Here is a 26055-nt window from a genome sequence, read left to right as displayed (position 1 = left end):
CCACAAATAATGACGGTGAGGTAAGAGGAAATGACAAACACAGAAATGAACCAGGTTTAGCACAGAGAGGCCCGCTTACTGATAGCAGAATAAAGAAAGGTAACTTATATGGTCAACAAAAACCCTATCAAAATCCACACTGGAAATTCAAGAACCCCCGAACCGTCTAACGGTCCGGGGGGAGAACACCAGCCCCCTAGAGCTTCCAGCAAAGGTCAGGATGTAGATTTGGAACAAGCTGGACAAAAATACAAAACCAAAACAAATAGCAAAAAGCAAAAGGCAGACTTAGCTGATATAACTGGAACCAGGATCAGTAGACAAGAGCACAGCAGACTAGCTCTGATAACTACGTTGCCAGGCCTTGAACTGAAGGTCCAGGGAGCTTATATAGCAACACCCCTAACTAACGACCCAGGTGCGGATAAAAGGAATGACAGAAAAACCAGAGTCAAAAAACTAGTAACCACTAGAGGGAGCAAAAAGCAAATTCACAACAATATATGTGTGTGTCATCTCCCCCGTATATAGTATATATGTGTGTGTCATCTCCTCCTGTATATAGTATATACCTGTATGTCATCTCTTCTGTATATACTATATACCTGTATGTCATCTCCTCCTATATATAGTTTATACCTGTATGTCATCTCCCCTGTATATAGTATATACCTGCTGTATGTCATCTCCACTATATACCTATGTGTCATCTCTTCTTTTGTATAGTATATACCTGTATGTCATCTCCTCCTGTATATAGTATATACGTGTGTCATCTCCTGTATATAGTATGTACCTGTATGTCATCTCCTCCTGTATATAGTATATACGGTACCTGTGTGTCATCTCCCCTGTATATAGTATGTACCTGTATGTCATCTCCCCTGTATATAGTATATACCAGTGTGTCATCTCCTCCTGTATATAGTATATACCTGTGTGTCATCTCCCCTGTATATAGTATATATGTGTGTCATCTCCTCCTGTATATAGTATATACCTGTATGTCATCTCCTGTATATAGTATATATGTGTGTCATCTCCTCCTGTGTATAGTGTATACCTGTGTGTCATCTCCTCCTGTATATAGTATATACCTGTGTGTCATCTCTCCTGTATATAGTATATATCTGTGTGTCATCTCCCCTGTATATACTATATATCTGTATGTCATCTCCTGTATTAGACGGCGTTCACACGTTATTCGGTCAGTATTTTTACCTCAGTATTTGTAAGCCAATATGGCAGCCTGATAAATCCCCAGCCAACAGGAAGCCCTCCCCCCTGGCAGTATATATTAGCTCACACATACACATAATAGACAGGTCATGTGACTGACAGCTGCCGGATTTCCTATATGGTACATTTGTTGCTTTTGTAGTTTGTCTGCTTATTAGTCAGATTTTTATTTTTGAAGGATAATACCAGACTTGTGTGTGTTTTAGGGCTAGTTTCATGTGTCAAGTTGTGTGTTGAGTTGCGTGTGGCGACATGCATGTAGCGACTTTTGTGAGATGAGTTTTGTGTGGCGACATGCGTGTAGCAACTTTTTGTGTGTCGAGTTGCATGTGACAGGTTAGTGTAGCAAGTTGTGTGCAGCAAGTTTTGCGCATGGCGAGTTTTGCGCGTGGCGAGTTTTATGTGTGGTGTGTTTTGAGTATGTGCAAGTTTTGTGTGAGGCAACTTTTGCATGTGTTGCAACTTTTGTGCAAGTGGCAATTTTTCCTCGTGTGCAAGTTTTGCGTGTGGCAAGTTTTCCATGAGGTGAGTTTTGAGTGAGCCTAGTTTTGCATGTGGCGAGTTTTGCGCGTGGTGAATTTTGAGCGGTGACTTTTGTGTTTCAACTTTTATGTGGCGAGGTTGGTGTATGTGTGGTGAAATGTGTGCTGAGGGTGATATATGTGTTCAAACATGTGGTAGTGTGTGGCGCATTTTGTGTGTGTGTTCATATCCCCGTGTGTGGTGAGTATCCCATGTCGGGGCCCCACCTTAGCAACTGTACCGTATATACTCTTTGGCGCCATCGCTCTCACTCTTTAAGTCCCCCATGTTCACATCTGGCAGCTGTCTATTTGCCTCCAACACTTTTCCTTTCACTTTTTCCCCGTTATGTAGATAGGGGCAAAATTGTTTTTGTGAATTGGAACGCGCGGGGTTAAAATTTCGCCTCACAACATAGCCTATGACGCTCTCGGGGTCCAGACGTGTGACTGTGCAAAATTTTGTGGCTGTAGCTGCGACAGTGCAGATGCCAATCCCAGACATACACACACCACATACATACACACACACACACACACACACACACACACACACACACACACACACACATTCAGCTTTATATATTAGATGTGTGCCATGTTATATCACGTACTGTATTACAAACCCTGGTAAAAATGATGAAATGGATGGTCACACAGTTTTGTTTTTTTTCATGGACTGACACAATGGAGAAGATGGATACATTTTTTCTCCATCTTCTCATCAGTCAAGAAAATCAGAGCACATCCTGATCAGAATTTGATCACAGTGTGAGTTGCATAATTCACCCGACTCTCTCCGATGTGAAAATATACGGCCTAATGATGAGCAATATTTTGCATCAACTTTGTAGAAATTTTGTAGAATGTACATTTTCAATCAGATAAATGTCCACATGAATTCTGGGCCACTGTAGTTACATCAGTAGAAGGGAGGATAGGTCTCCGTCAATATGTCTGGGAGAACCAAATGCATAGGCCACTATTTACGAGAACTACAAACAGAAGGTCTATGTCAAAGGTGTTACTGTGGGCCTTCTGGTGGGACACCAGGCACTGGATGCCAGGAGGTGCCAATAAGCCACTCTGCAATAGCCAGGGTATTTAGATACAGGGCTGTAGCAGAAAAACTAATATTTTTGTCCCAAATTAAGGAAAGCCTACTGCCAGAAACCAATATCCCGTACTCTGCTGATCTACCACATCCATACCTAAACGGATATTTAGCAACATACAAATCTAAAATTAATTTAAAATAATAAAAATGACTAATGTAACAATGTTGCATATTACACCATGTTCTCTGTTGCACATTGTCAGCTTTCAGCAGAATCATCAGTAGTCAGAAAATTATGCTGAAAGCTGAAAATCTTCAACAGGTTATGTCCCAGACTACATTCCATGATCTCCCTGCTTTGTTTTGTCTTCTTTCTCCCGTAATCTTCCATGTTGCATTGATGAAGATAATGGTCGCAGTATGTGCCAAATAAAACAATTTATTCTCCCTCAATGTCAGAATACTGATTATTCTGCTGAAAGCTAAAAATCTGCAACAAGATATGTTCTTAACTATATTGTATGACCTCTCTGGTTTGTTTAGTCTTGTTCTTCCTGTAATCTTCCATGTTGTGCAAGTAATGGTTTACCACGGTTTTTCCCACAATATCTGAGTGCTGATGATTCTGCTGAAAGCAGTAATTTGCAACAGGCTCAATGTCAGATTCCCTCATCAAGCATCACTTACTCTTTCATTCCAAGACAGGCAGAGCGCTTCCTCCTCTTCTCCGTCAATTATGTTCTTGAAGGAGACAGCTAGGAGAAGTGACTAGATTTGCTAATGAACAATGTCAGAAACAAAAGCAAGAAATGATTCTGCATCAATTAAAAAAAAAAAAAAAAACAGAAAAAATCCTATATAATATACCATAACTTTTATTCCTATAATTAAGAACAACATGCAAATTTAGTGGAGGATAAAAAGTATATAAGTTATAAAGAAGAGGGGTTGTGACCTGTGATTGGATTTTTAATATATCCCTGAAAACTAAGATGAGTACACAGGGATGGTTGAGGGATTGCACACATTTACATTCCCCTTTGCTATGTGTTTTGGTACCTATCTAGATTCTTAAAATATCCATACAAATGTTTGGAAATTCACAAATTTCTGGGTCAGAACCTCTGTGATTATTTCAAATTGCCCTGATCTTCATTTCTGAATGCTTGAACGAGTACTTAGATCCTCTTGCAGTAGTCCAGATAATACCCATCGCACTGTGTGTCTGTTCTCCTATGTGGTATAACCCATTAAGGTTCGCTTTGTGACAGTTGTTGTACCACCAGCCACCTTTAAAGACTTCGGAACAACTCATCCCATAAATGTCATTGTCTTGATCTTTAGTACTGAACTTCATGTTGTTTAGATCTCCCATGGAATCACCTGCAAAACAACAGAGACATCGGCTAGTCATGCGCTAATTACTCAGGTTTTACGTCTACTGACTTTATGCTATGAAAACTTTACTATATACAGTTAGTGACCTACATAGAAGAAAGAGGGACCGGTAACAAAGATCAAAATGTCCCCTATTCCCCAATTATGGTTTTGCCATCAATGACAGAAGGGCTTTTCTTTTGTTTAGCCCACCACACCCTTCCATAAATCAAAATTTTTCCTCCGGAGAGTCCTGCACAGGTTCCCCCCACATCCCCTGTAGACCTACTACTTGCACCAACCCAGCATATTGGAGGTAATTTTGGATTCCGAGTTAAACCAGTTCACGTGAAGGACTTTTTGCCCAAATTGACTCTCACCTGCACTTCCTTCCTTAAAGGGAACCTGTCACCACGTTTTTGGAAGATGGGATAAAAATAGCGTTAAATAGGGGCAGAGGTGGGCGTTACATTAGTGTGTGTGTTATGCGTTTATTACCCACCTAAGTTGCCGAAATAACTTTGCAAAGTCTCCGTTTTCGCCTGTCAATCAGGCTGGTCAGGTCGCATGGGCGTTGTCTTCCCCCAGATTTGGCGTAGTTTTCCGTTGGTGGCGTAGTGGTGTGCGCATGCCCAAAGTCCGGAATCCTCTTCCAGGGGATTTAAAATAGCGCGGTGTTCGTTATTGCATTGGTGATCGGTGGGCGCGGCCATCTTCCTTTGGCCGCGCGTGCGCAGAAGCGGCGCTCTGCTGGCCGCGGCTTCAGGAAAATGGCCGCCGCGATATCCATCTGCGCACGCGCGGCATCCCGCGGCCATTTTCCTGAAGCCGCGGCCAGCAGAGCGCCGCTTCTGCGCACGCGCGGCCAAAGGAAGATGGCCGCGCCCACCGATCACCAATGCAATAACGAACACCGCGCTATTTTAAATCCCCTGGAAGAGGATTCCGGACTTTGGGCATGCGCACACCACTACGCCACCAACGGAAAACTACGCCAAATCTGGGTGAAGACACCACGCCCATGTGACCTGACCAGCCTGATTGACAGGCGAAAACGGAGACTTTGCAAAGTTATTTCGGCAACTTAGGTGGGTAATAAACGCATAACACACACACTAATGTAACGCCCACCTCTGCCCCTATTTAACGCTATTTTTATCCCATCTTCCAAAAACGTGGTGACAGGTTCCCTTTAAAGGCTCCAATTAATAACTCATATTTCTTAGACTCATCCAAGACTTTGAAGCTTGCATACTTGGCGAACACCTTTTTACTTTCAAAATCTTGAAGGTCCACACGAAATTCCCACGTTCCTTTAGAAAGAAAGATATACACAGGAACTTTAGAAAATGGAATTTTAGGTTACAAGGTTATGCTGCAAGTAATGATTATGGTCCCATTGCAACAAAACAGTTTGCAGAAATCCAAACTTTCTGTATTTCCGTGCGACCACAATCATTTTCATTTGATGCGATTTTAGCAATTAGAAATTATCGAATTTTTAACATTTAAAATTTGCCTGCCTCCTTGATCTTTTTCCCACAAATTTTATTAATACATTTGCTGCAAACTGCTCCTAAAAGGTGTGGGTAACACTCTGAGGTCCTCTAGGACTGGATCCAACCCATTTCAAGCTCTTTAATGAAAACAGTCTCAGTAATATCAAAGTAACCTCCACATACTGCATACAGCTGTAGTTAAAGCGATATTATCCTTACTTCCCTACTGTTTTATCAGATGCACACGATCTATACAGTTTTTTCTGAGTTATTTTGTTTTTTTTCTCTTCCTATTTCTATTGCTGTAAAGCGCTGCGGAATATATTAGCGCTTTTTAAAAATAAAGATTATTATTATTTATTATTATTGCTAAGCCTGTTATGTCCTCTCACTAAATAGATTGCAGCGCTGCATTCCCTGCCTTTAGCTTTTATATAGGCTATGATAGACTGTGCTATACTGTATGATTTGATAACTGCAAGGGATTATGGGAAAGCCCACCCAGCCAAGCCCCCAGTCATGTGAGCCTTCTCTGGCTGATGAAGTTGGATCGCCCCCAGGCGAAGGGCAGCGGGGTATTCGGTACCGGGTCTGTCTCTCTCAGTTCTAGGGATGTCACGGTGGCCCGACCAGGTCCGTGGCCCTTCTAAGGGGCGCCCAATTAAAGGTGTAGTGGTTTGTACGGTGTTCGTGATGCCACCTGTGGTATTCGGTCAGGGTGACCGACGCTGCTAGGGATCCGCTGGGGTGATGGAATGGCAGCTAGATGGTGTACCTTCCCACAGGTGAAGTATATCCCTAGGGCTTCCCAGATGTGTAGGTGGTGATGGTGGACTGTTGTGAACTGTGTTTCTGGGCTCCCTCTGGTGGTCACTAACGGTATTGTGTTAGGTATGTCTTGTTGCAGGCCTGAGCTCCAGCTGTGTCGTTAAGCAGCGGGTGTTTCCTATTTGAGTCTCCTCTGGACTCAGTCTCTTGCCTGGCATCGTTGTATCCAGACCTATTTGGTCTCCTCCGGATTCCTTTCAGTCTGCCTCATGCAAGAAAAGCTAAGTCTGTTTTGTACAATTTGGATCGTTTGCATTATTCAGTGTTTTTGTCCAGCTTGCTTTACATTTGTTTTTTGACTCGCTGGAAGCTCTAGGGGGCTGATATTCTCCCTCCACACCGTCAGTCGGTGTGGGGGTTCTTGAATGTTCAGCGTGGATGTTTTGTAGGGTTTTCTGCTAACCGCATAGTCCACTATCTATTTTCCGCTATCTAGACTATTGGGCCTCACTTTGCTGAATCTAGTTCATCTCTACGTTTGTGTTTTCCTCTTGCCTCACCGTTATTATTTGTTGGGGGCTTTCTATATCTGTGGGGTTCAATTTCTCTGGAGGCAAGCGAGGTCTTATTTTTTCCCTCTAGGGATAGTCAGTTCTCCGGCTGGCTCGAGACGTCTAGAACCAACGTAGGCACGTTCACCGGCTACTTTTAGTTGTTTGTGTCAGGATCAGGTATGCGGTTAGCCCAGTTTCCACCTCCCTAGAGCAGTATTTATATTTTTGCTATCTTGCTGGAATATCAGAGATCCTCTGCCATTGGGATCATAACCGAATGCCAGGCCAAAAGAAAATGTTTAATGCATCGCAGAAGCGGGATTAAAAAGAAGTTCTGTGTTTTTTTTGTTTGTTTTTTTTTGTTTTGTTTTTTTGCTGCAGTTTGCCTAGCTTCTTCCATCCCCTTTTTCTCTGAGTGGCTGAAACTCTGCTGCAGATTTGAATGTCCAGACTCTGACTTCTAGTGTGGATCAGCTTGCTGCCAGGGTGCAAAGCATTCAGGATTTTGTTATCCATAGCCCTATGTCTGAACCAAAAATACCTATTCCTGAGCCGTTTTTTGGAGATAGATCTAAATTCCTGAATTTTAGGAATAATTGTAAATTGTTTCTGTCTCTGAAACCTCGTTCCTCTGGTGATTCCGCTCAGCAAGTTAAGATTGTTATTTCCTTCTTGCGCGGCGACCCTCAGGATTGGGCCTTCTCTCTGGCGCCAGGAGATCCTGCATTGGTGAATGTTGATGCGTTTTTTCTGGCACTTGGTTTGCTTTATGAGGAGCCTAATCTTGAAAATCAGGCTGAAAAAATATTGCTGGTTATCTCTCAGGGTCAGGACGAAGCTGAGGTATATTGCCAAAAATTTCGGAAATGGTCCGTGCTTACTCAATGGAATGAGTGTGCACTGGCCGCAAATTTCAGAAATGGTCTTTCTGAAGCCATTAAAGATGTGATGGTGGGGTTTCCTATCCCTACAGGTCTAAATGATTCAATGGCTCTAGCCATTCAAATTGATCGACGTTTGCGGGAGCGCAAATCTGATAATCCTTTGGCGGTGCTGTCTGAACGGTCACCTGATTCTATGCAATGTGACAGAATTCTGACCAGAGCCGAGCGACAAAATCATAGACGTCAAAATGGGTTGTGTTTCTACTGTGGTGATTCAACACATGTTATCTCAGCATGCTCTAAACGTTTAAAGAAAAAAGTTAATCCTGTCGCCATTGGTACTTTTCAGCCTAAGTTTATTTTGTCTGTGACTTTAATTTGTTCATTATCTTCTTACTCAGTTATGGCTTTTGTGGATTCTGGTGCTGCTTTAAGTCTGATGGATTTGTCGTTTGCCAAGCGCTGCGGTTTTGTCCTGGAGCCTTTGGAAAATCCTATTCCTCTGAGGGGAATTGATGCTACGCCATTGGCAGAGAATAAACCTCAGTATTGGACGCAAGTGACCATGTGCATGACTCCTGTACATCAGGAGGTGATTCGTTTTCTGGTACTGCATAAAATGCATGATGTTGTCGTTTTGGGTCTGCCATGGTTACAGGTCCATAATCCAGTTTTAGATTGGAAAGCTATGACTGTGTCTAGTTGGGGGTGTCAGGGAATTCATGGCGATTCTCCATTGGTGTCTATTGCTTCTTCTACTCCTTCTGAGATCCCTGAGTTTTTGTCAGACTTTCAGGATGTATTTGATGAGGCCAGGTCCAGTGCCCTTCCTCCTCATAGGGACTGTGATTGTGCTATAGATTTGATTCCTGGTAGTAAGTTTCCTAACGGACGACTCTTTAATTTGTCTGTGCCAGAGCATGCCGCGATGCGGAGTTATATAAAGGAGTCTTTGGAGAAGGGACATATTCGCCCATCCTCGTCCCCTCTTGGTGCAGGATTCTTTTTTGTGGGCAAGAAAGACGGGTCTCTGAGACCTTGTATTGATTATCGTCTTCTGAATAAGATCACTGTTAAATTTCAGTATCCTTTGCCATTGTTGTCTGATTTGTTTGCTCGGATTAAGGGATCCAGTTGGTTCACCAAGATAGATCTTCGTGGTGCGTATAACCTTGTGCGTATAAAGCAGGGAGATGAATGGAAAACGGCATTTAATACGCCTGAGGGTCATTTTGAGTACCTGGTGATGCCTTTCGGATTATCTAATGCTCCTTCTGTGTTTCAGTCCTTCATGCATGACATCTTCCGGAAATATCTGGATAAATTTATGATTATTTATCTGGATGATATTTTGTTTTTTTTCTGATGATTGGGAGTCCCATGTGAACCAGGTCAGGATGGTGTTTCAGGTTTTGCGGGAGAATGCTCTATTTGTGAAGGGCTCAAAATGTATCTTTGGGGTACAGAAGGTTTCTTTTTTGGGTTTTATTTTTTCCCCTTCTACTGTGGAGATGGACCCAGTTAAGGTCCGTGCCATTCATGACTGGACTCAGCCCACGTCTGTTAAGAGCCTGCAGAAGTTCTTGGGCTTTGCTAATTTTTACCGTCGTTTTATCGCTAATTTCTCCAGCGTGGTTAAACCTTTGACGGATATGACCAAGAAGGGTTCTGATGTTGCGAATTGGTCTCCTGCGGCCGTGGAGGCCTTTCGGGAACTGAAGCGTCGGTTTACTTCAGCGCCAGTCTTGTGCCAGCCGGATGTCTCTCTTCCCTTCCAGGTTGAAGTTGATGCTTCTGAAATTGGTGCAGGGGCTGTTTTGCCGCAAAAAAGTTCTGATGGCTCCGTGATGAAGCCATGCGCCTTCTTTTCAAGGAAATTTTCGCCTGCTGAGCGGAACTACGATGTTGGTAATCGGGAGTTGTTGGCCATGAAGTGGGCATTTGAGGAGTGGCGACATTGGCTCGAGGGAGCTAGACATCGTGTGGTGGTCTTGACTGATCATAAAAATCTGATTTACCTCGAGTCTGCCAAGCGCCTGAATCCTAGACAGGCCCGTTGGTCGTTGTTTTTCTCCCATTTTCACTTTGTGGTCTCGTACCTGCCTGGTTCGAAGAACGTGAAGGCTGATGCACTTTCTAGGAGTTTTGTGCCTGATTCTCCGGGAGTCTCTGAGCCGGCTGGTATTCTCAGAGAGGGAGTAATTTTGTCTGCCATTTCCCCAGATTTGCGACGAGGGCTGCAAAAATTTCAGGCTCATAGGCCTGATCGTTGTCCACCAGAGAGATTGTTTGTCCCTGATGGATGGACCAACAGAGTTATTTCTGAGGTTCATTCTTCGGTGTTGGCGGGACATCCTGGGATTTTTGGTACCAGAGATTTGGTGGCCAGGTCCTTTTGGTGGCCTTCCTTGTCGCGGGATGTGTGTTCTTTTGTGCAGTCCTGTGGGATTTGTGCTCGGGCTAAGCCTTGCTGTTCTCGTGCCAGCGGGTTGCTTTTGCCCTTGCCTATCCCAAAGAGGCCTTGGACGCACATTTCCATGGATTTCATTTCAGATCTTCCGGTGTCTCGGAAGATGTCTGTCATCTGGGTGGTGTGCGATCGTTTTTCTAAAATGGTCCATTTGGTGCCCTTGCCTAAGTTGCCTTCCTCCTCTGATTTGGTTCCTTTGTTCTTTCAGAATGTGGTTCGTTTGCATGGCATCCCTGAGAATATTGTATCTGACAGAAGATCCCAGTTTGTGTCCAGATTCTGGCGATCCTTTTGTGCTAAGATGGGTATTGATTTGTCTTTTTCTTCGCCTTTTCATCCTCAGACTAATGGCCAGACCGAGCGAACTAATCAGACGTTAGAGACTTATTTGAGATGTTTTGTTTCTGCTGATCAGGACGACTGGGTTACCTTTTTGCCACTGGCCGAGTTTGCCCTTAATAATCGGGCTAGTTCTGCCACCTTAGTTTCACCCTTTTTCTGCAACTCTGGTTTTCATCCTCGTTTCTCCTCGGGTCAGGTTGAACCTTCTGACTGTCCTGGGGTTGATTCTGTGGTGGATAGGTTGCAGCGGATTTGGAACCATGTGGTGGACAATTTGAAATTGTCACAAGACAAGGCCCAGCGGTTTGCCAACCGCCGCCGCGGTGTGGGTCCCCGACTTCGTGTTGGGGATTTGGTTTGGTTGTCTTCTCGGCATGTTCCTTTGAAAGTCTCCTCTCCTAAGTTCAAGCCTCGCTTTATCGGTCCTTATAAGATTTTGGAAATCCTTAACCCGGTGTCTTTTCGCTTGGACCTTCCAGCGTCTTTTGCTATTCATAATGTGTTCCATAGGTCCTTGTTGCGGCGGTACGTGGTGCCTGGTTTTGGTTGAGGGCGAGTTGGAGTACGTGGTGGAGAAGATTCTGGATTCTCGTATCTCTAGACGGAAACTCCAATATTTAGTTAAGTGGAAAGGCTATGGTCAGGAGGATAATTCCTGGGTTGTCGCCTCTGATGTTCATGCGGCTGATTTGGTTCATGCCTTTCACGCTGCTCATCCTGATCGCCCTGGGGGTCTTGGTGAGGGTTCGGTGACCCCTCAAGGGGGGGGTACTGTTGTGAACTGTGTTTCTGGGCTCCCTCTGGTGGTCACTAACGGTATTGTGTTAGGTATGTCTTGTTGCAGGCCTGAGCTCCAGCTGTGTCGTTAAGCAGCGGGTGTTTCCTATTTGAGTCTCCTCTGGACTCAGTCTCTTGCCTGGCATCGTTGTATCCAGACCTATTTGTGTTGTGATCCGCTTTTTGGGCTCCCCTAGTGGTGGCTGGTGGTACTGGAGACTTGTGTGTTCTTTTCTGCCTCAGCTCACCTGCTTCCATCAGTTTTGGGAGTTCCCTATTTAGCCTTGCTCTCCAGTCACTTCCTTGCCGGTCATCATTGTAACCTGAGTCTTTCAGTTGCATGTTCCTGCTACCAGTCTGCTGATCAGCTAAGTGGACTCTTGTCCTTTTTGTTTTGTATTTTTTGTCCAGTTTACAGTTTGTCATTTCCTGTTACTGGAAGCTCTTGTGGACTGAAATTGCCACTCCTGTGTCATGAGTTGACACAGGAGTCTTAAAGTAATTTCAGGATGGGTTTTTGAAAGGGTTTTTCAGCTGACCGTGAAGTCCTCTTTTGTATCCTTCCTCTATCTAGTAAGTGGACCTCGCTTTGCTAAATCTACCTTCATACTGTGTATGTCTTTTCCTCTGAACTCACCGTTAATATATGTGGGGGCTACTATCATCTTTGTGGAATTTCACTAGAGGTAAGCCAGGTCTGTTCCTTCCTCTTCCAGGCGTAGTTAGTTCTCCGGCTGGCGCATGGCATCTAGGCAGCCGTAGGAATGCTTCCTGGCTACTGTTAGTTGTGTGGTAGATTTAGGTCACGGTCAGCTAGAGTTTCCATCACCCGAGGGCTAGTCTGTTATTTTGTGTTTATGATGTTCCCATGCCATTGGGGAATCATGACAGTATGACCGGCCGCTTTAGGGTTGCTGTATGAGGAACCTAATTTGGAGATTCAAGCTGAAAAAGCTTTAATAGCCCTGTCTCAAGGGCAAGATGAAGCTGAGATATACTGCCAAAAATTTCGTAAATGGTCTGTGCTTACTCAGTGGAATGAGTGTGCCCTAGCGGCAATTTTCAGAGAAGGCCTTTCTGATGCCGTTAAGGATGTCATGGTGGGGTTTCCTACGCCCACAGGTCTGAATGAGTCCATCACAATGGCGATTCAGATTGATCGGCGTTTGCGGGAGCGCAAACCCGTGCACCATTTGGCGGTATCTTCTGAAGGGACGCCAGAGAAAATGCAATGTGACAGAATTCTGTCAAGAAGCGAGCGGCAGAATTATAGGCGCAAAAATGGCTTGTGCTTCTACTGTGGTGATTCCGCGCATGTTATATCAGCATGCTCTAAACGTACTAGGAAGGTTGACAAGTCTGTTTCTATTAGCACTTTACAGTCTAAATTTCTTCTGTCTGTAACTCTGATTTGTTCATTATCAGTTATTACCGTGGATGCCTATGTGGACTCTGGCGCCGCTCTGAGTCTCATGGATTGGTCCTTCGCCAGGCGCTGTGGGTTTGATTTGGAGCCTCTGGAAGTTCCTATACCTCTGAAGGGTATTGATTCTACACCTCTGGCTTGTAATAGACCACAGTTCTGGACGCAAGTGACTATGCGTATGACTCCAGACCATCAGGAGATGATTCGCTTCCTCGTGTTGCATAATTTACATGATGTGTTAGTGCTTGGATTACCATGGTTGCAATCTCATAACCCAGTACTGGACTGGAAAACTATGTCTGTGTTAAGCTGGGGATGTCGGGGGGCTCATGGGGACATACCTTTGGTTTCTATCTCGTCATCTATTCCCTCTGAGGTTCCGGCATTTTTGTCGGATTTTGGGGATATTTTTGAAGAGCCTAAAATTGGTTCTCTCCCTCCCCACAGAGAGTGTGATTGCGCCATAGATCTGATTCCAGGCAGTAAATTTCCAAAGGGTCGTTTGTTTAACCTATCTGTACCTGAGCATGCTGCCATGCGAGAGTATGTTAAGGAGTCCCTGGAAAAGGGACATATTCGTCCTTCTTCATCACCTTTAGGAGCTGGGTTTTTCTTTGTCTCTAAAAAGGATGGCTCGCTGAGGCCTTGTATTGATTATCGACTCCTGAATAAAATTACTGTCAAATATCAGTATCCGTTGCCGCTGCTTACTGATTTGTTTGCTCGCATAAGGGGGGCTAAGTGGTTCTCCAAGATTGATCTCCGTGGGGCGTATAATTTGGTGCGAATTAAGCAAGGGGATGAGTGGAAAACCGCATTTAATACGCCTGAGGGCCACTTTGAGTATTTAGTAATGCCTTTCGGCCTTTCTAATGCACCTTCAGTTTTTCAGTCCTTTATGCATGATATTTTCCGTGAATATCTGGATAAATTTATGATTGTGTATTTGGACGATATTTTGATTTTTTCTGAGGACTGGGAGTCTCATGTTCAGCAGGTCAGGAGGGTTTTTCAGGTCTTGCGGGAGAATTCTCTGTGTGTAAAGGGTTCTAAGTGTGTTTTTGGGGTTCAAAAGATTTCCTTTTTGGGGTACATTTTTTCCCCTTCTTCTGTTGAGATGGACCCTGTCAAGGTTCGGGCTATTTGTGACTGGACGCAGCCTACTTCTCTAAAGGGTCTTCAGAAGTTCTTGGGCTTTGCTAATTTTTATCGTCGATTTATAACTGGTTTTTCTGGTGTTGCTAAGCCTCTTACGGATTTGACTAAGAAGGGTGCTGATGTTGCCAATTGGTCCTCTGCCGCTGTGGAGGCCTTTCGGGAACTTAAGCGCCGCTTTTCATCTGCCCCTGTGTTGCGCCAGCCTGATGTCTCTCTCCCCTTTCAGGTTGAGGTCGATGCTTCCGAGATCGGAGCGGGGGCGGTTTTGTCGCAGAAAAGTTCCGATTGCTCAGTGATGAGACCTTGTGCGTTCTTTTCTCGAAAATTTTCTGCCGCCGAAAGAAATTATGATGTCGGTAATCGGGAGCTTTTGGCCATGAAGTGGGCATTTGAGGAGTGGCGTCATTGGCTTGAGGGTGCTAGACATCAGGTGGTGGTTTTGACTGATCACAAGAATCTGATTTATCTTGAGTCTGCCAGGCGCCTGAATCCTAGACAGGCGCGCTGGTCGTTGTTTTTCTCTCGGTTTAATTTTGTGGTCTCATATCTACCAGGTTCTAAGAATGTGAAGGCAGATGCCCTTTCTAGGAGTTTTGAGCCTGATTCCCCTGGTGATTCGGAACCTACAGGTATCCTTAAGGATGGGGTGATATTATCCGCTATTTCCCCAGATCTGCGACGTGCTTTGCAAGAGTTTCAGGCGGATAGACCTGATCGCTGTCCACCTGGTAGACTGTTTGTTCCTGATGATTGGACCAGTAGAGTCATCTCGGAGGTTCATTCTTCTACGCTGGCGGGTCATCCTGGAATTTTTGGTACCAGGGATTTGGTGGCTAGATCCTTCTGGTGGCCATCTCTGTCTCGAGATGTGCGTGTTTTTGTGCAGTTTTGTGATGTGTGTGCTCGGGCCAAGCCTTGTTGTTCTAGGGCTAGCGGGTTGTTGTTGCCCTTGCCTATTCCGAAGAGGCCTTGGACGCACATCTCGATGGACTTTATTTCTGATCTTCCTGTCTCTCAGAGGATGTCTGTTATCTGGGTGGTGTGTGACCGTTTTTCTAAGATGGTTCATTTGGTGCCATTGCCGAAGTTGCCTTCCTCGTCTGAGTTGGTTCCTTTGTTTTTTCAAAATGTGGTTCGCTTGCATGGTATTCCTGAAAATATCGTTTCTGATAGGGGTACCCAGTTCGTTTCTAGATTTTGGCGGGCATTCTGTGCCAGGTTGGGCATTGATTTGTCTTTTTCGTCTGCCTTCCATCCTCAGACTAATGGCCAGACGGAGCGAACTAATCAGACTTTGGAGACGTATTTAAGGTGTTTTGTGTCTGCGGATCAGGATGATTGGGTTGGCTTTTTGCCGTTGGCGGAGTTTGCTCTTAATAATCGGGCTAGTTCGGCCACTTTGGTTTCCCCTTTCTTTTGCAATTCGGGGTTTCATCCCCGTTTTTCTTCTGGTCAGGCGGAGTCTTCGGATTGTCCTGGAGTAGATGCTGTGGTGGATCGGTTGTATCGGATTTGGGAACAAGTGGTGGACAATTTGAATTTGTCCCAGGAGAGGACTCAGCGGTTTGCTAACCGCCAGCGTCGGGTTGGTCCTCGCCTTCGTGTTGGGGACTTGGTGTGGTTGTCTTCCCGTTTTGTCCCTATGAGGGTTTCTTCTCCTAAATTTAAGCCTCGGTTCATCGGTCCCTATAGGATTTTGGAGATTATTAACCCTGTTTCCTTTCGTTTGGACCTCCCGGCATCTTTCGCTATCCATAATGTGTTCCATCGGTCGTTGTTGCGGAGATACGAGGTGCCGGTGGTTCCTTCTGCTGAGCCTCCTGCTCCTGTGCTGGTTGAGGGTGAATTGGAGTACGTTATAGAGAAGATCTTGGACTCCCGTATTTCCAGGCAGAGACTCCAGTATCTGGTTAAATGGAAGGGCTATGGTCAGGAAGATAATTCTTGGGTAACTGCCTCTGATGTTCATGCCTCGGATTTGGTTCGTGCCTTTCATAGGGCTCATCCAGGTCGCCCTGGCGGTTCTTGTGAGGGTTCGGTGCCCCCTCCTTAAGGGGGGGGTACTGTTGTGATCCGCTTTTTGGGCTCCCCTAGTGGTGGCTGGTGGTACTGGAGACTTGTGTGTTCTTTTCTGCCTCAGCTCACCTGCTTCCATCAGTTTTGGGAGTTCCCTATTTAGCCTTGCTCTCCAGTCACTTCCTTGCCGGTCATCATTGTAACCTGAGTCTTTCAGTTGCATGTTCCTGCTACCAGTCTGCTGATCAGCTAAGTGGACTCTTGTCCTTTTTGTTTTGTATTTTTTGTCCAGTTTACAGTTTGTCATTTCCTGTTACTGGAAGCTCTTGTGGACTGAAATTGCCACTCCTGTGTCATGAGTTGACACAGGAGTCTTAAAGTAATTTCAGGATGGGTTTTTGAAAGGGTTTTTCAGCTGACCGTGAAGTCCTCTTTTGTATCCTTCCTCTATCTAGTAAGTGGACCTCGCTTTGCTAAATCTACCTTCATACTGTGTATGTCTTTTCCTCTGAACTCACCGTTAATATATGTGGGGGCTACTATCATCTTTGGGGAATTTCACTAGAGGTAAGCCAGGTCTGTTCCTTCCTCTTCCAGGCGTAGTTAGTTCTCCGGCTGGCGCATGGCATCTAGGCAGCCGTAGGAATGCTTCCTGGCTACTGTTAGTTGTGTGGTGGATTTAGGTCACGGTCAGCTTGAGTTTCCATCACCCGAGGGCTAGTCTGTTATTTTGTGTTTATGATGTTCCCATGCCATTGGGGAATCATGACATATTTGGTCTCCTCCGGATTCCTTTCAGTCTGCCTCATGCAAGAAAAGCTAAGTCTGTTTTGTACAATTTGGATCGTTTGCATTATTCAGTGTTTTTGTCCAGCTTGCTTTACATTTGTTTTTTGACTCGCTGGAAGCTCTAGGGGGCTGATATTCTCCCTCCACACCGTCAGTCGGTGTGGGGGTTCTTGAATGTTCAGCGTGGATGTTTTGTAGGGTTTTCTGCTAACCGCATAGTCCACTATCTATTTTCTGCTATCTAGACTATTGGGCCTCACTTTGCTGAATCTAGTTCATCTCTACGTTTGTGTTTTCCTCTTGCCTCACCGTTATTATTTGTTGGGGGCTTTCTATATCTTTGGGGTTCAATTTCTCTGGAGGCAAGCGAGGTCTTATTTTTTCCCTCTAGGGGTAGTCAGTTCTCCAGCTGGCTCGAGATGTCTAGAACCAACGTAGGCACGTTCACCGGCTACTTTTAGTTGTTTGTGTCAGGATCAGGTATGCGGTTAGCCCAGTTTCCACCTCCCTAGAGCAGTATTTATATTTTTGCTATCTTGCCGGAATATCAGAGATCCTCTGCCATTGGGATCATAACAGTGGACGTTGTAAGGCGCAATGAATAACGAGGACACAAAGGTTGCAGTCTCTTTACCTTTTACTGAAGACTTCAGCGTCCACAGTCCAGAGTACCGTTCACAGAGCTGGCTGAATCCGGTCGGTCCGAAGGCACATCCAGAGTTCCCTTTGCAGGTGCAAATTGGTAGCCTTCCTACTAGCGCCTGTGTGTTGTAGTACGTCCCTGCTGAGCACCACGGGATAGTCCTCACAACTTTCGTGGATGTTTCTGATGTTCTCTCTCTCTCTGTTCCCCCAGATGATATGGATAGGACAGCCCGTATGACGGGGTAGGCCTGGAGCTATTTTATAGGGACCCTAGAGACGCCCCTCTCCCACAATTTGCCTCCGTTGTCTTCATAGGTATTAAGGTCGGGCAGCCAACTTGGAATTAACTGTCCTGCCGGTCTCTGAAGTAATGCGTAGAGCCTATTACTCCCTCGGTGTTCCGGCCACCGGCTACGCGCCTCGGAAGGATGTTGCCGGTCTTAAGGCAGGACTCCTCCCGGTGTTATCTCCTTGTGCTGTGATCTCGTTTCTCACTCTCCACAATATACTTCGCTTTGTGTCCTTTCTTAGGATGCTGCCGCAATGAAGGCCAGCTCCGTAACGTTCTATCTCGTGCTTGGCCTCTGTCAGGATCCCACCCCTGACAGAGACCCTCTGTCTGCAGCTCAGATGTTCCTCCTTCTCCCCCTTTCTGCCTGACAGGTCTTCTCTGGGTCGAACACAGGCAGCTTCTGACTGACTTCCTATCCAACCCACCAGTTTTACCCATCTGTGAGGAGTGGCCTAGTAGATAGTACCTTTGCTCCCCCTGGTGGACTAGAGTGTGAAGTGTAGTGTGTGACTGTGATACCTGGTCAGGTGAACTCCTTTAGTACAATCAGACGTAACATCACTCCCCCTGGTGGAAGAGCGACATTACTGCAACAACCAGGACTCTGGGGCGCTGCATAATCCTCTACATTGGGCATTTTTGCCCATTTTACAAATTTGGCGAAGTTACCAAAACCTACACTAATTCATTTCGCTTTAAAACAATTCGCTCATCCCTAATTGTGATCTCAAAGAGATTTTCTGAAGTTTGTCAATGTGCCAGAGTAATAAGATACACAGAACTCCCGTTTTGGATCCTCTCCAGTGATCCCTGCCAGTCCCGCACGTGATCACGTACATCACTTACCAATCACTGACCACCACAGTCATGTGTCGTACATGGTCCTATCATAAGAAGATCCTAACAGTGTAGATGACACTTGGTAAGCCTGTGCCCAGGTAGAGATTTGGACCAGAAACTACATCATGATCTCATGACCCAGATTATATTGCAGTAAAAGTCCTTTAACCCACCATCAATGACACATAATGGGTGGAGGATAACCAAATATTAATACATTCAATAGTGATAGAAAAGTGAAAAGAAACTCTAGAAATAAAGACTTTAACTCAACTTATTATAAAAATGAAACAGGTTAATGAAAATATAGAAATTATGTAGATTTATGTATTTACATACTATATCAAATGTATGCTAGCATTAAAAATGGTGGCATGTGGTATCATTGGTAATTAATTTGCGGTTTCGGGCAATGCTTTTCACTGGGTCCCAATATGTCGACTTTTATCCTCTGTTCTTACCTCTAGAACCAAACAAATACGGTTATATATACAATGATTAGCTGTGGAAGGGGAGGACTAAGTGCTAACAAGCCACCCAGTATGGCTACAACCAATGCACTCAACCTAAACCAGCCAAACCTTACCCTACCTGCCAAATATCCTGATATTGCCGCACACTTTGGGGACATTCCCACAGGTGAGGCTTAAATATCCCCATTGTGGACTTTAAAATATTGCTAAGTATGCTTTAACTTCCAGCAAGATGTCCATCATATGTACCCAAGCATTGTATTTTGGTATCAATCGAGACAAGAAATATATCCAAATTTTGGTAAGTTCACACAATTGCCATGCTCACGCATCTGTCTTTTTCTAAACCTCCCGAATCTTAATTTCCACATGCTTGTATGAGTAGTTATGCCCTTTTGCAGTAAACCAGTTGATGCCATCCCCATAAGAAGTGTGTGCTCCTAGGTGGTATATTCCATTGAGGTTTGCCCCGTGACAGTTGCTATACCACCAGCCCCCTTTATAGAGTAGGGAACAACTGCCCTCGTAAATGTCGTTGTCCTCATCTTTAGTACTAAACTTGATGTTGCTTAGACCTCCTATGGAATCTCCTGCAAAATTGTAGAGAAGGACATGTCAAATATTAGAACGGCTTGTCATATAAACGATCATCTTTGTAGAAGCAATGACCTACATAAAAATGTGAGGACTCCATAGCAAATGTCAAAATGTCCCATCTGGCCTCAGGACAGAAGGGCTTTTCCTTCGCTTAGCGCATCACACCTCCAGTACAATTTTCAACCCGCCAGTTTATTAATACTACAGTTCCTTTGGAAAGTCCAGTTTTATATGGAGTTAAACCAACTTTCAAAAAGGACATTTTGGCCAAATTGCTTCTCACCTGCAGTTCCTTCCTTAAAGGCTCCAATTAATAACTCATATTTCTTAGATTCATCCAAAACTTTGAAGCTTGCATACTTGGCAAACACCTTTTTACCTTCAAAATCTTGTAGATCAATGCGTAATTCCCATGTTCCTTTATAGAGAAAGATACTTTAGAAACTGGAAGCTAATAACACAAAGCATTGAAGAATTTGTCCAATACCAAACCCATTCAGAAAACATAGAGGAGTCCATAACAAGTGAACCATTCTAGGTAACGTTACCTGGAGCCGAGATCTGGTGTCTTCATAAGGATAGGAACCTATACTCAGGTCAGCTCATCTGTTCCTGGTCTTATGACAGGAGGGGGTCGAAGGTGAAATCTTTTGCTGCAACAGCTAAATTATGTGTATGGAATGCTTAGGCCTACATAGTTTTTAAAGGTGACCTACAAGAGGTGGTGAGGGATCTTCAGAATAGTGAGGTGGTTTTAAAATGAGTCCAACTTTGGCTGTATGTTGACCACCAAGACTCTTCTCTAACTTTTTTTACTTAAAGTTTTTTTCTTAGATTCAGGGGCAGATGATAGAGCACTGCTTTCAAATAAAGAAAAACCAGGTCAACTAGTCCATGACAAACTATAATCAACCACTTATGGACCCTTTAACCTTTAACGAGTCGAAAAATCAATAAGGAGATGATCCACAGGTTTCTCGTTACCTGTTGAGGTTACATGATGAATATTTTCATTCCCAAGCCAAAATTCATTCAGCCGACTTCCAAACCCTTTCTTATAAGCATCCCAGGTACGGAAGAAGTCCACCGACCCATCCCAACGTCTTTGTATGACCTAAAGCAAGAAAAAGACCAGATTATTCATCCAGGACTACTGTTTTCGGACATACAGTACAGACCAAAAGTTTGGACACACCTTCTTATGTAAAGATTTTTCTGTATTTTCATGCCTATGAAAATTGTACATTCACACTGAAGGCATCAAAACTATTAATTTAACACATGTGGAATTATATACTTAACAAAAAAGTGTGAAACAACTGAAATTATGTCTTATATTCTAGGTTCTTCAAAGTAGCCACCTTTTGCTTTGATGACTGATTTGCACACTCTTGGCATTCTCTTGATGAGCTTCAAGAGGTAGTCACCGGCAATGGTCTTCCAACAATCTCGAAGGAGTCCCCAGAGATGCTTAGCACTTGTTGGCCCTTTTGCCTTCACTCTGCGGTCCAGCTCACCCCAAACCATCTCGATTAGGTTCAGGTCTGGTGACTGTGGAGGCCAGGTCATCTGGCGTAGCACCCCATCACTCTCCTTCTTGGTCAAATAGCCCTTACACAGCCTGGAGGTGTGTTTGGGGTCATTGTCCTGTTGAAAAATAAATGATGGTCCAAAACCTACCCTCGACCCATCCTGCACAAACAAATACAGACCGGTCTCCAATCTCTTCACAGTCCGGTTTCCGCCCCCTACATTCGACAGAAACTGCACTCATCAAGGTGACCAATGACCTTCTGACAGCAAAATGTAACGGTGACCACTCTCTGCTCATTCTCCTCGACCTTTCTGCAGCTTTCGACACTGTTGACCACTCTTTCCTACTCTCTAGGCTCCAGTTTCTAGGCATTAAGGACACTGCTCTCTCTTGGTTCTCCTCCTACCTTTCTGACCGCTCCTTTAGTGTTCTGTTCTCTGGCACCACTTCATCTCCTCTTCCTCTCACTGTTGGGGTACCTCAGGGCTCAGTCCTTGGCCCCCTTCTCTTCTCCCTCTACACAGCCCCAATTGGACAGACCATCAGCAGATTTGGCTTTCAGTACCATCTTTATGCTGATGACACACAACTATACACGTCATTCCCTGACCTTACCCCCGCTGTACTACAGAACGCCACTGACTGTCTATTTGCAGTCTCCAACATCATGTCCGCTCTCTATAACCACAACATCGAGCCCCAATAAATAAAAGAGCACACAAAACTGAACAATACTAGAACAACATAAGAAAAACACCAGTATACTGTGCCAATTTATACTAAATAGCTTTTATTGAATATAAATACACTAAAATCACATAACAGGGTGACTACTAGGAAAGCAGGGACAAAACTACGATTGCTAAATAACCAAAGATCCAGTAAGGTGCCTGTATTACTACTAAATTTGCTGAAAATTAATGTCCCCAGTGCTAGCCACTAGTGAGTATAGGGGCACAACAAAATGCCCTGCACAATTGCTGGTAGCAGTGGAGAAAGAGAATAACAAACAGCACTTACATGAGATCATATGAAGTTTCCGTGATGTCCCTGCCGCCTCAACGCACGTTTCGCTTCTTCGTCAGGAGGCGACATTTCCCTCTCCGTGGGTGGCACCATAATAACACCCCGGCAGCAGGCATGCTGTCTGGGTGTTATGTTTGACTCCGATCTCTCCTTCACCTCCCACATACAATCTCTTGCCCGCTCGTGCCGCTTACACCTAAAGAACATCTCTAGAATCCGCCCTTTTCTCACCATGAAGACAACAAAAACCCTCACTGTTGCCCTAATCCACTCCCGCCTGGACTACTGCAATGCTCTATTAATTGGCCTCCCCCTTACTCGACTTTCCCCTCTCCAGTCTATCCTTAATGCGGCAGCCAGGGTTGTCCATCTGGCTAATCGTTACTCAGATGCATCCGCTCTTCGCCAGTCATTACACTGGCTGCCCGTTCATTACAGGATACAATTCAAAGCACTTGTTCTCACCCACAAACCTCTCCACAGTGCGGCACCCCCTTACATCTTCTCCCTCATTTCTGTCTTTTTGCCTAGCCGACCGCTGCAGCTGCGCTCTGCAAATGACTTTCGACTAACCTCTGCACTAATCCGTACCTTCCGCTCCGGACTCCAAGACTTCTCCTGCGCTGCGCCAATCCTCTGGAATGCTCTACCCCAAGATATTAGGACCATCCACAACTTGCATAGTTTTAGGCACTCGCTCAAAACACATTTGTTCAGAGTGGCGTACCACGTTAACTAATCAAAGTCATTTTATGTTTGTGTGTGTGTAGCCCATTCACTATCTCCATCTACCCCCCACCCCCTGAAGATGGCTGGACCATAATTGTAAATACATCATTGTAAATACACACCTGTACTTTGTATCTCCCCCACTTCATTGTAGATTGTAAGCTCTCACGAGCAGGGTCGTCTTATTTTGCTTTATTATTGTATTGTTAACGTTGTTACCTATGACTGTTGTGTTTGAAACTGTTAAACTGTGAAGCGCTGCGGAATATGTTGGCACTATATAAATAAAGATTATTATTATTATTAACTAAACGCAAACCGGATGGAATAGCATGCCGCTGCAAGATGCTGTGGTAGCCATGCTGGTTCAGTATGCCTTCAATTTTGAATAAATCCCCAACAGTGTCACCAGCAAAGCACCCCCACACCATCACACTCCTCCTCCAAGCTTCACGATGGGAACCAGGCATGTAGAGCCCATCCGTTCACCTTTTCTGCGTCGCACAAAGATATGGTGGTTGGAACCAAAGATCTGAAATTTGGACTCATCAGAACAAAGCACAGATTTCCACTGGTCTAATGTCCATTCCTTCTGTTCTTTAGCCCAAACAAGTCTCTTCTGCTTGTTGCCTGTCATTAGCAGTGGTTTCCTAGCAGCTATTTTACCATGAAGGTCTGCTGCACAAAGTCTCCTCTTAACAGTTGTTGTAGAGATGTGTCTGCTGCTAGAACTCTGTGTGGCATTGACCTGGTCTCTAATCTGAGCTGCTGTTAACCTGCGATTTCTGAGGCTGGTGACTCGGATAAACTTATCCTCAGAAGCAGAGGTGACTCTTGGTCTTCCTTTCCTGGGGCGGTCCTCATGTGAGCCAGTTTCTTTGTAGCGCTTGATGGTTTTTGCCACTGCACTTGGGGACACTTTCAAAGTTTTCCCAATTTTTCGGACTGACTGACCTTCATTTCTTAAAGTAATGATGGCCACTCGTTTTTCTTTACTTAGCTGCTTTTTTCTTGCCATAATACAAATTTTAACAGTCTATTCAGTAGGACTGTCAGCTGTGTATCCACCAGACTTCCGCACAACACAACTGATGGTCCCAACCCCATTTATAAGGCAAGAAATCCCACTTATTAAACCTGACAGGGCACACCTGTGAAGTAAAAATCATTCCCGGTGATTACCTCTTGAAGCTCATCAAGAGAATGCCAAGCGTGTGCAAAGCAGTCATCAAAGCAAAAGGTGGCTACTTTGAAGAACCTAGAATATGACATAATTTCAGTTGTTTCACACTTTTTTGTTAAGTATATAATTTCACATGTGTTAATTCATAGTTTTGATGCCTTCAGTGTGAATGTACAATTTTCATAGTCATGAAAATACAGAAAAATCTTTAAATGAGAAGGTGTGTCCAAACTTTTGGTCTGTGCTGTATAATAGATCATAATAGATCTAGTCAAGGCAATGTAGTCTACAGGAAGGCTATAATTTTTTTATAAACAAGGGTCCTTGCCCACCAAAAAGAAAATCTCCTATAGGAGAACTACAAAGGCGTCAATTGAGTGGAGTAAATTCAAGTTCTTGGGGCAAAACTTGTAACAGGGTCACCACCTATCATAAGCCATTTATTATACTGTTGTCTTCTTATATGGCTGAGGGCCCTTTTGGTCCTTTTAGACATTAGGATCCATGTTTGACTGAGTCCTAATAGCCCAATTAAAGGAAACGATACGTTCGCAATGGATCTGGATTTTCCAGAAAAATCTTATGATTGTGGCTTCCATTGACGCTGTAAATACTTACAATCCATCCCCCTTCATATGTGTCCATATCACACAGGACCTTCAGAGGCTGGTTGCCATCTGGGTATATCGTGTACCAGTCACTGAACACTGACCCCTGATTGTGTACTTCTTTGCAGTTCCTGGCAGCTATGAGACATATACATAAAAATACAACTTAATTCAAAGGTGTCTAGTAAAATCACATTCAAACACCCCTTTAGGGCATTTTGGTTGATGGAAGTGCTGAATGTAATTCCGCAAGGACAGGGTCCTCTCCCCTCTGTATCAGTCTGTCATTGTAAATTTGTTTACTGTAGAAGATATCTATAACTCTGTATGTAACCCCTTTCTCATGTACAGCACCATGGAATTAATGGTGCTATATAAATAAATAATAATAATAATAATAATAAAGTTAACTATCTGTTGGTCTAAATGGAGAACAGTTATAAAGTGCACTCAGGAGGACCCTGCGAGTCCATGCACATAAGCAACCATGAGTTTTCTGGGACATGTGTAATACTTCATTTTCCCTGCGGGTGTGCTGTAGAGGAACTGCACACTTGCTGAGAGGTTCCATCACAAATTGCAAGTGATAAACCTAAAACAGACAATCCTTTTTAATCCTATGAAACATTGTCACAACTCCGAATCACCCTGATGTAGTTTAGTAATTTAAATGAGTATTCTAAGGATAGACATATCCACTGGCGAGGGTAGCTTGCCTGTTACTAAAACCTCTCAAAGACTATGTTTTAGAATTTTCTTGTTCTTCTTGATGCAAGTTGATTAATTGTTTAATTTGCGGACTAGCATTTTGGAAATTACAGACTTTGGACTGATGGGGGTGAGTAGAAGTTCTGTTCTCGTTGAGACATCTAACTTACCGTATACTGGCTCACTGATACCACTTTCTCCTTTCTGTCCTATAAGAAAAATATATATCAAGGCAGTTGTCACTTCATCCCCCACAGGGCCCATTTGGCAGAGCATAAAATATACTTTTTCTAAACTTGTTGTAGACTGTCTAGAGGATTGACATGTACATGTTTACATGATTTTTCAAGACCTACTACAACATTGCCCAAACGTTACCTATGTATTGAAATATCAAAGCCTCTTGTTCCATTACTACACAACACTCTTCCTTCCTCTTTTTGTGATTGTGCCAATGATATTGCCTTCTACAGCAGCCATATCAGCAGCTATGGGGTCATCATTTTGTCAAAGAATTGCCCAGGCTTCATAGATATGCTGCTT

The 26055-nt window shown here is 44.2% G+C and overlaps 2 protein-coding genes across 2 annotated transcripts; both read right to left on the bottom strand.

The window, feature by feature from the left end:
- Positions 1-3558: 3558 nt before the first annotated feature.
- LOC143803704 (ficolin-1-like) lies at positions 3559-19285 on the bottom strand. Its single transcript, XM_077281479.1, has 4 exons — positions 19246-19285; positions 5395-5534; positions 4575-4599; positions 3559-4200 (listed from the first exon to the last, which is right to left on the bottom strand). The coding sequence occupies exons 1-4, from the start codon at positions 19283-19285 to the stop codon at positions 3953-3955; spliced, it is 453 nt and encodes a 150-aa protein (XP_077137594.1). The 3' UTR covers positions 3559-3952.
- Positions 19089-25924, bottom strand: LOC143803703 (ficolin-1-like). The gene is made up of 6 exons (XM_077281477.1): positions 25891-25924; positions 25683-25721; positions 24815-24942; positions 20709-20838; positions 20008-20142; positions 19089-19717 (listed from the first exon to the last, which is right to left on the bottom strand). The coding sequence occupies exons 1-6, from the start codon at positions 25922-25924 to the stop codon at positions 19470-19472; spliced, it is 714 nt and encodes a 237-aa protein (XP_077137592.1). The 3' UTR covers positions 19089-19469.
- Positions 25925-26055: the final 131 nt, after the last annotated feature.

This window comes from Ranitomeya variabilis, chromosome 2, assembly GCF_051348905.1.
Source record: "Ranitomeya variabilis isolate aRanVar5 chromosome 2, aRanVar5.hap1, whole genome shotgun sequence".
In the NCBI taxonomy this organism is placed as follows: domain Eukaryota; kingdom Metazoa; phylum Chordata; class Amphibia; order Anura; family Dendrobatidae; genus Ranitomeya; species Ranitomeya variabilis.
This window is presented reverse-complemented; position numbering and strand designations above follow the sequence as displayed.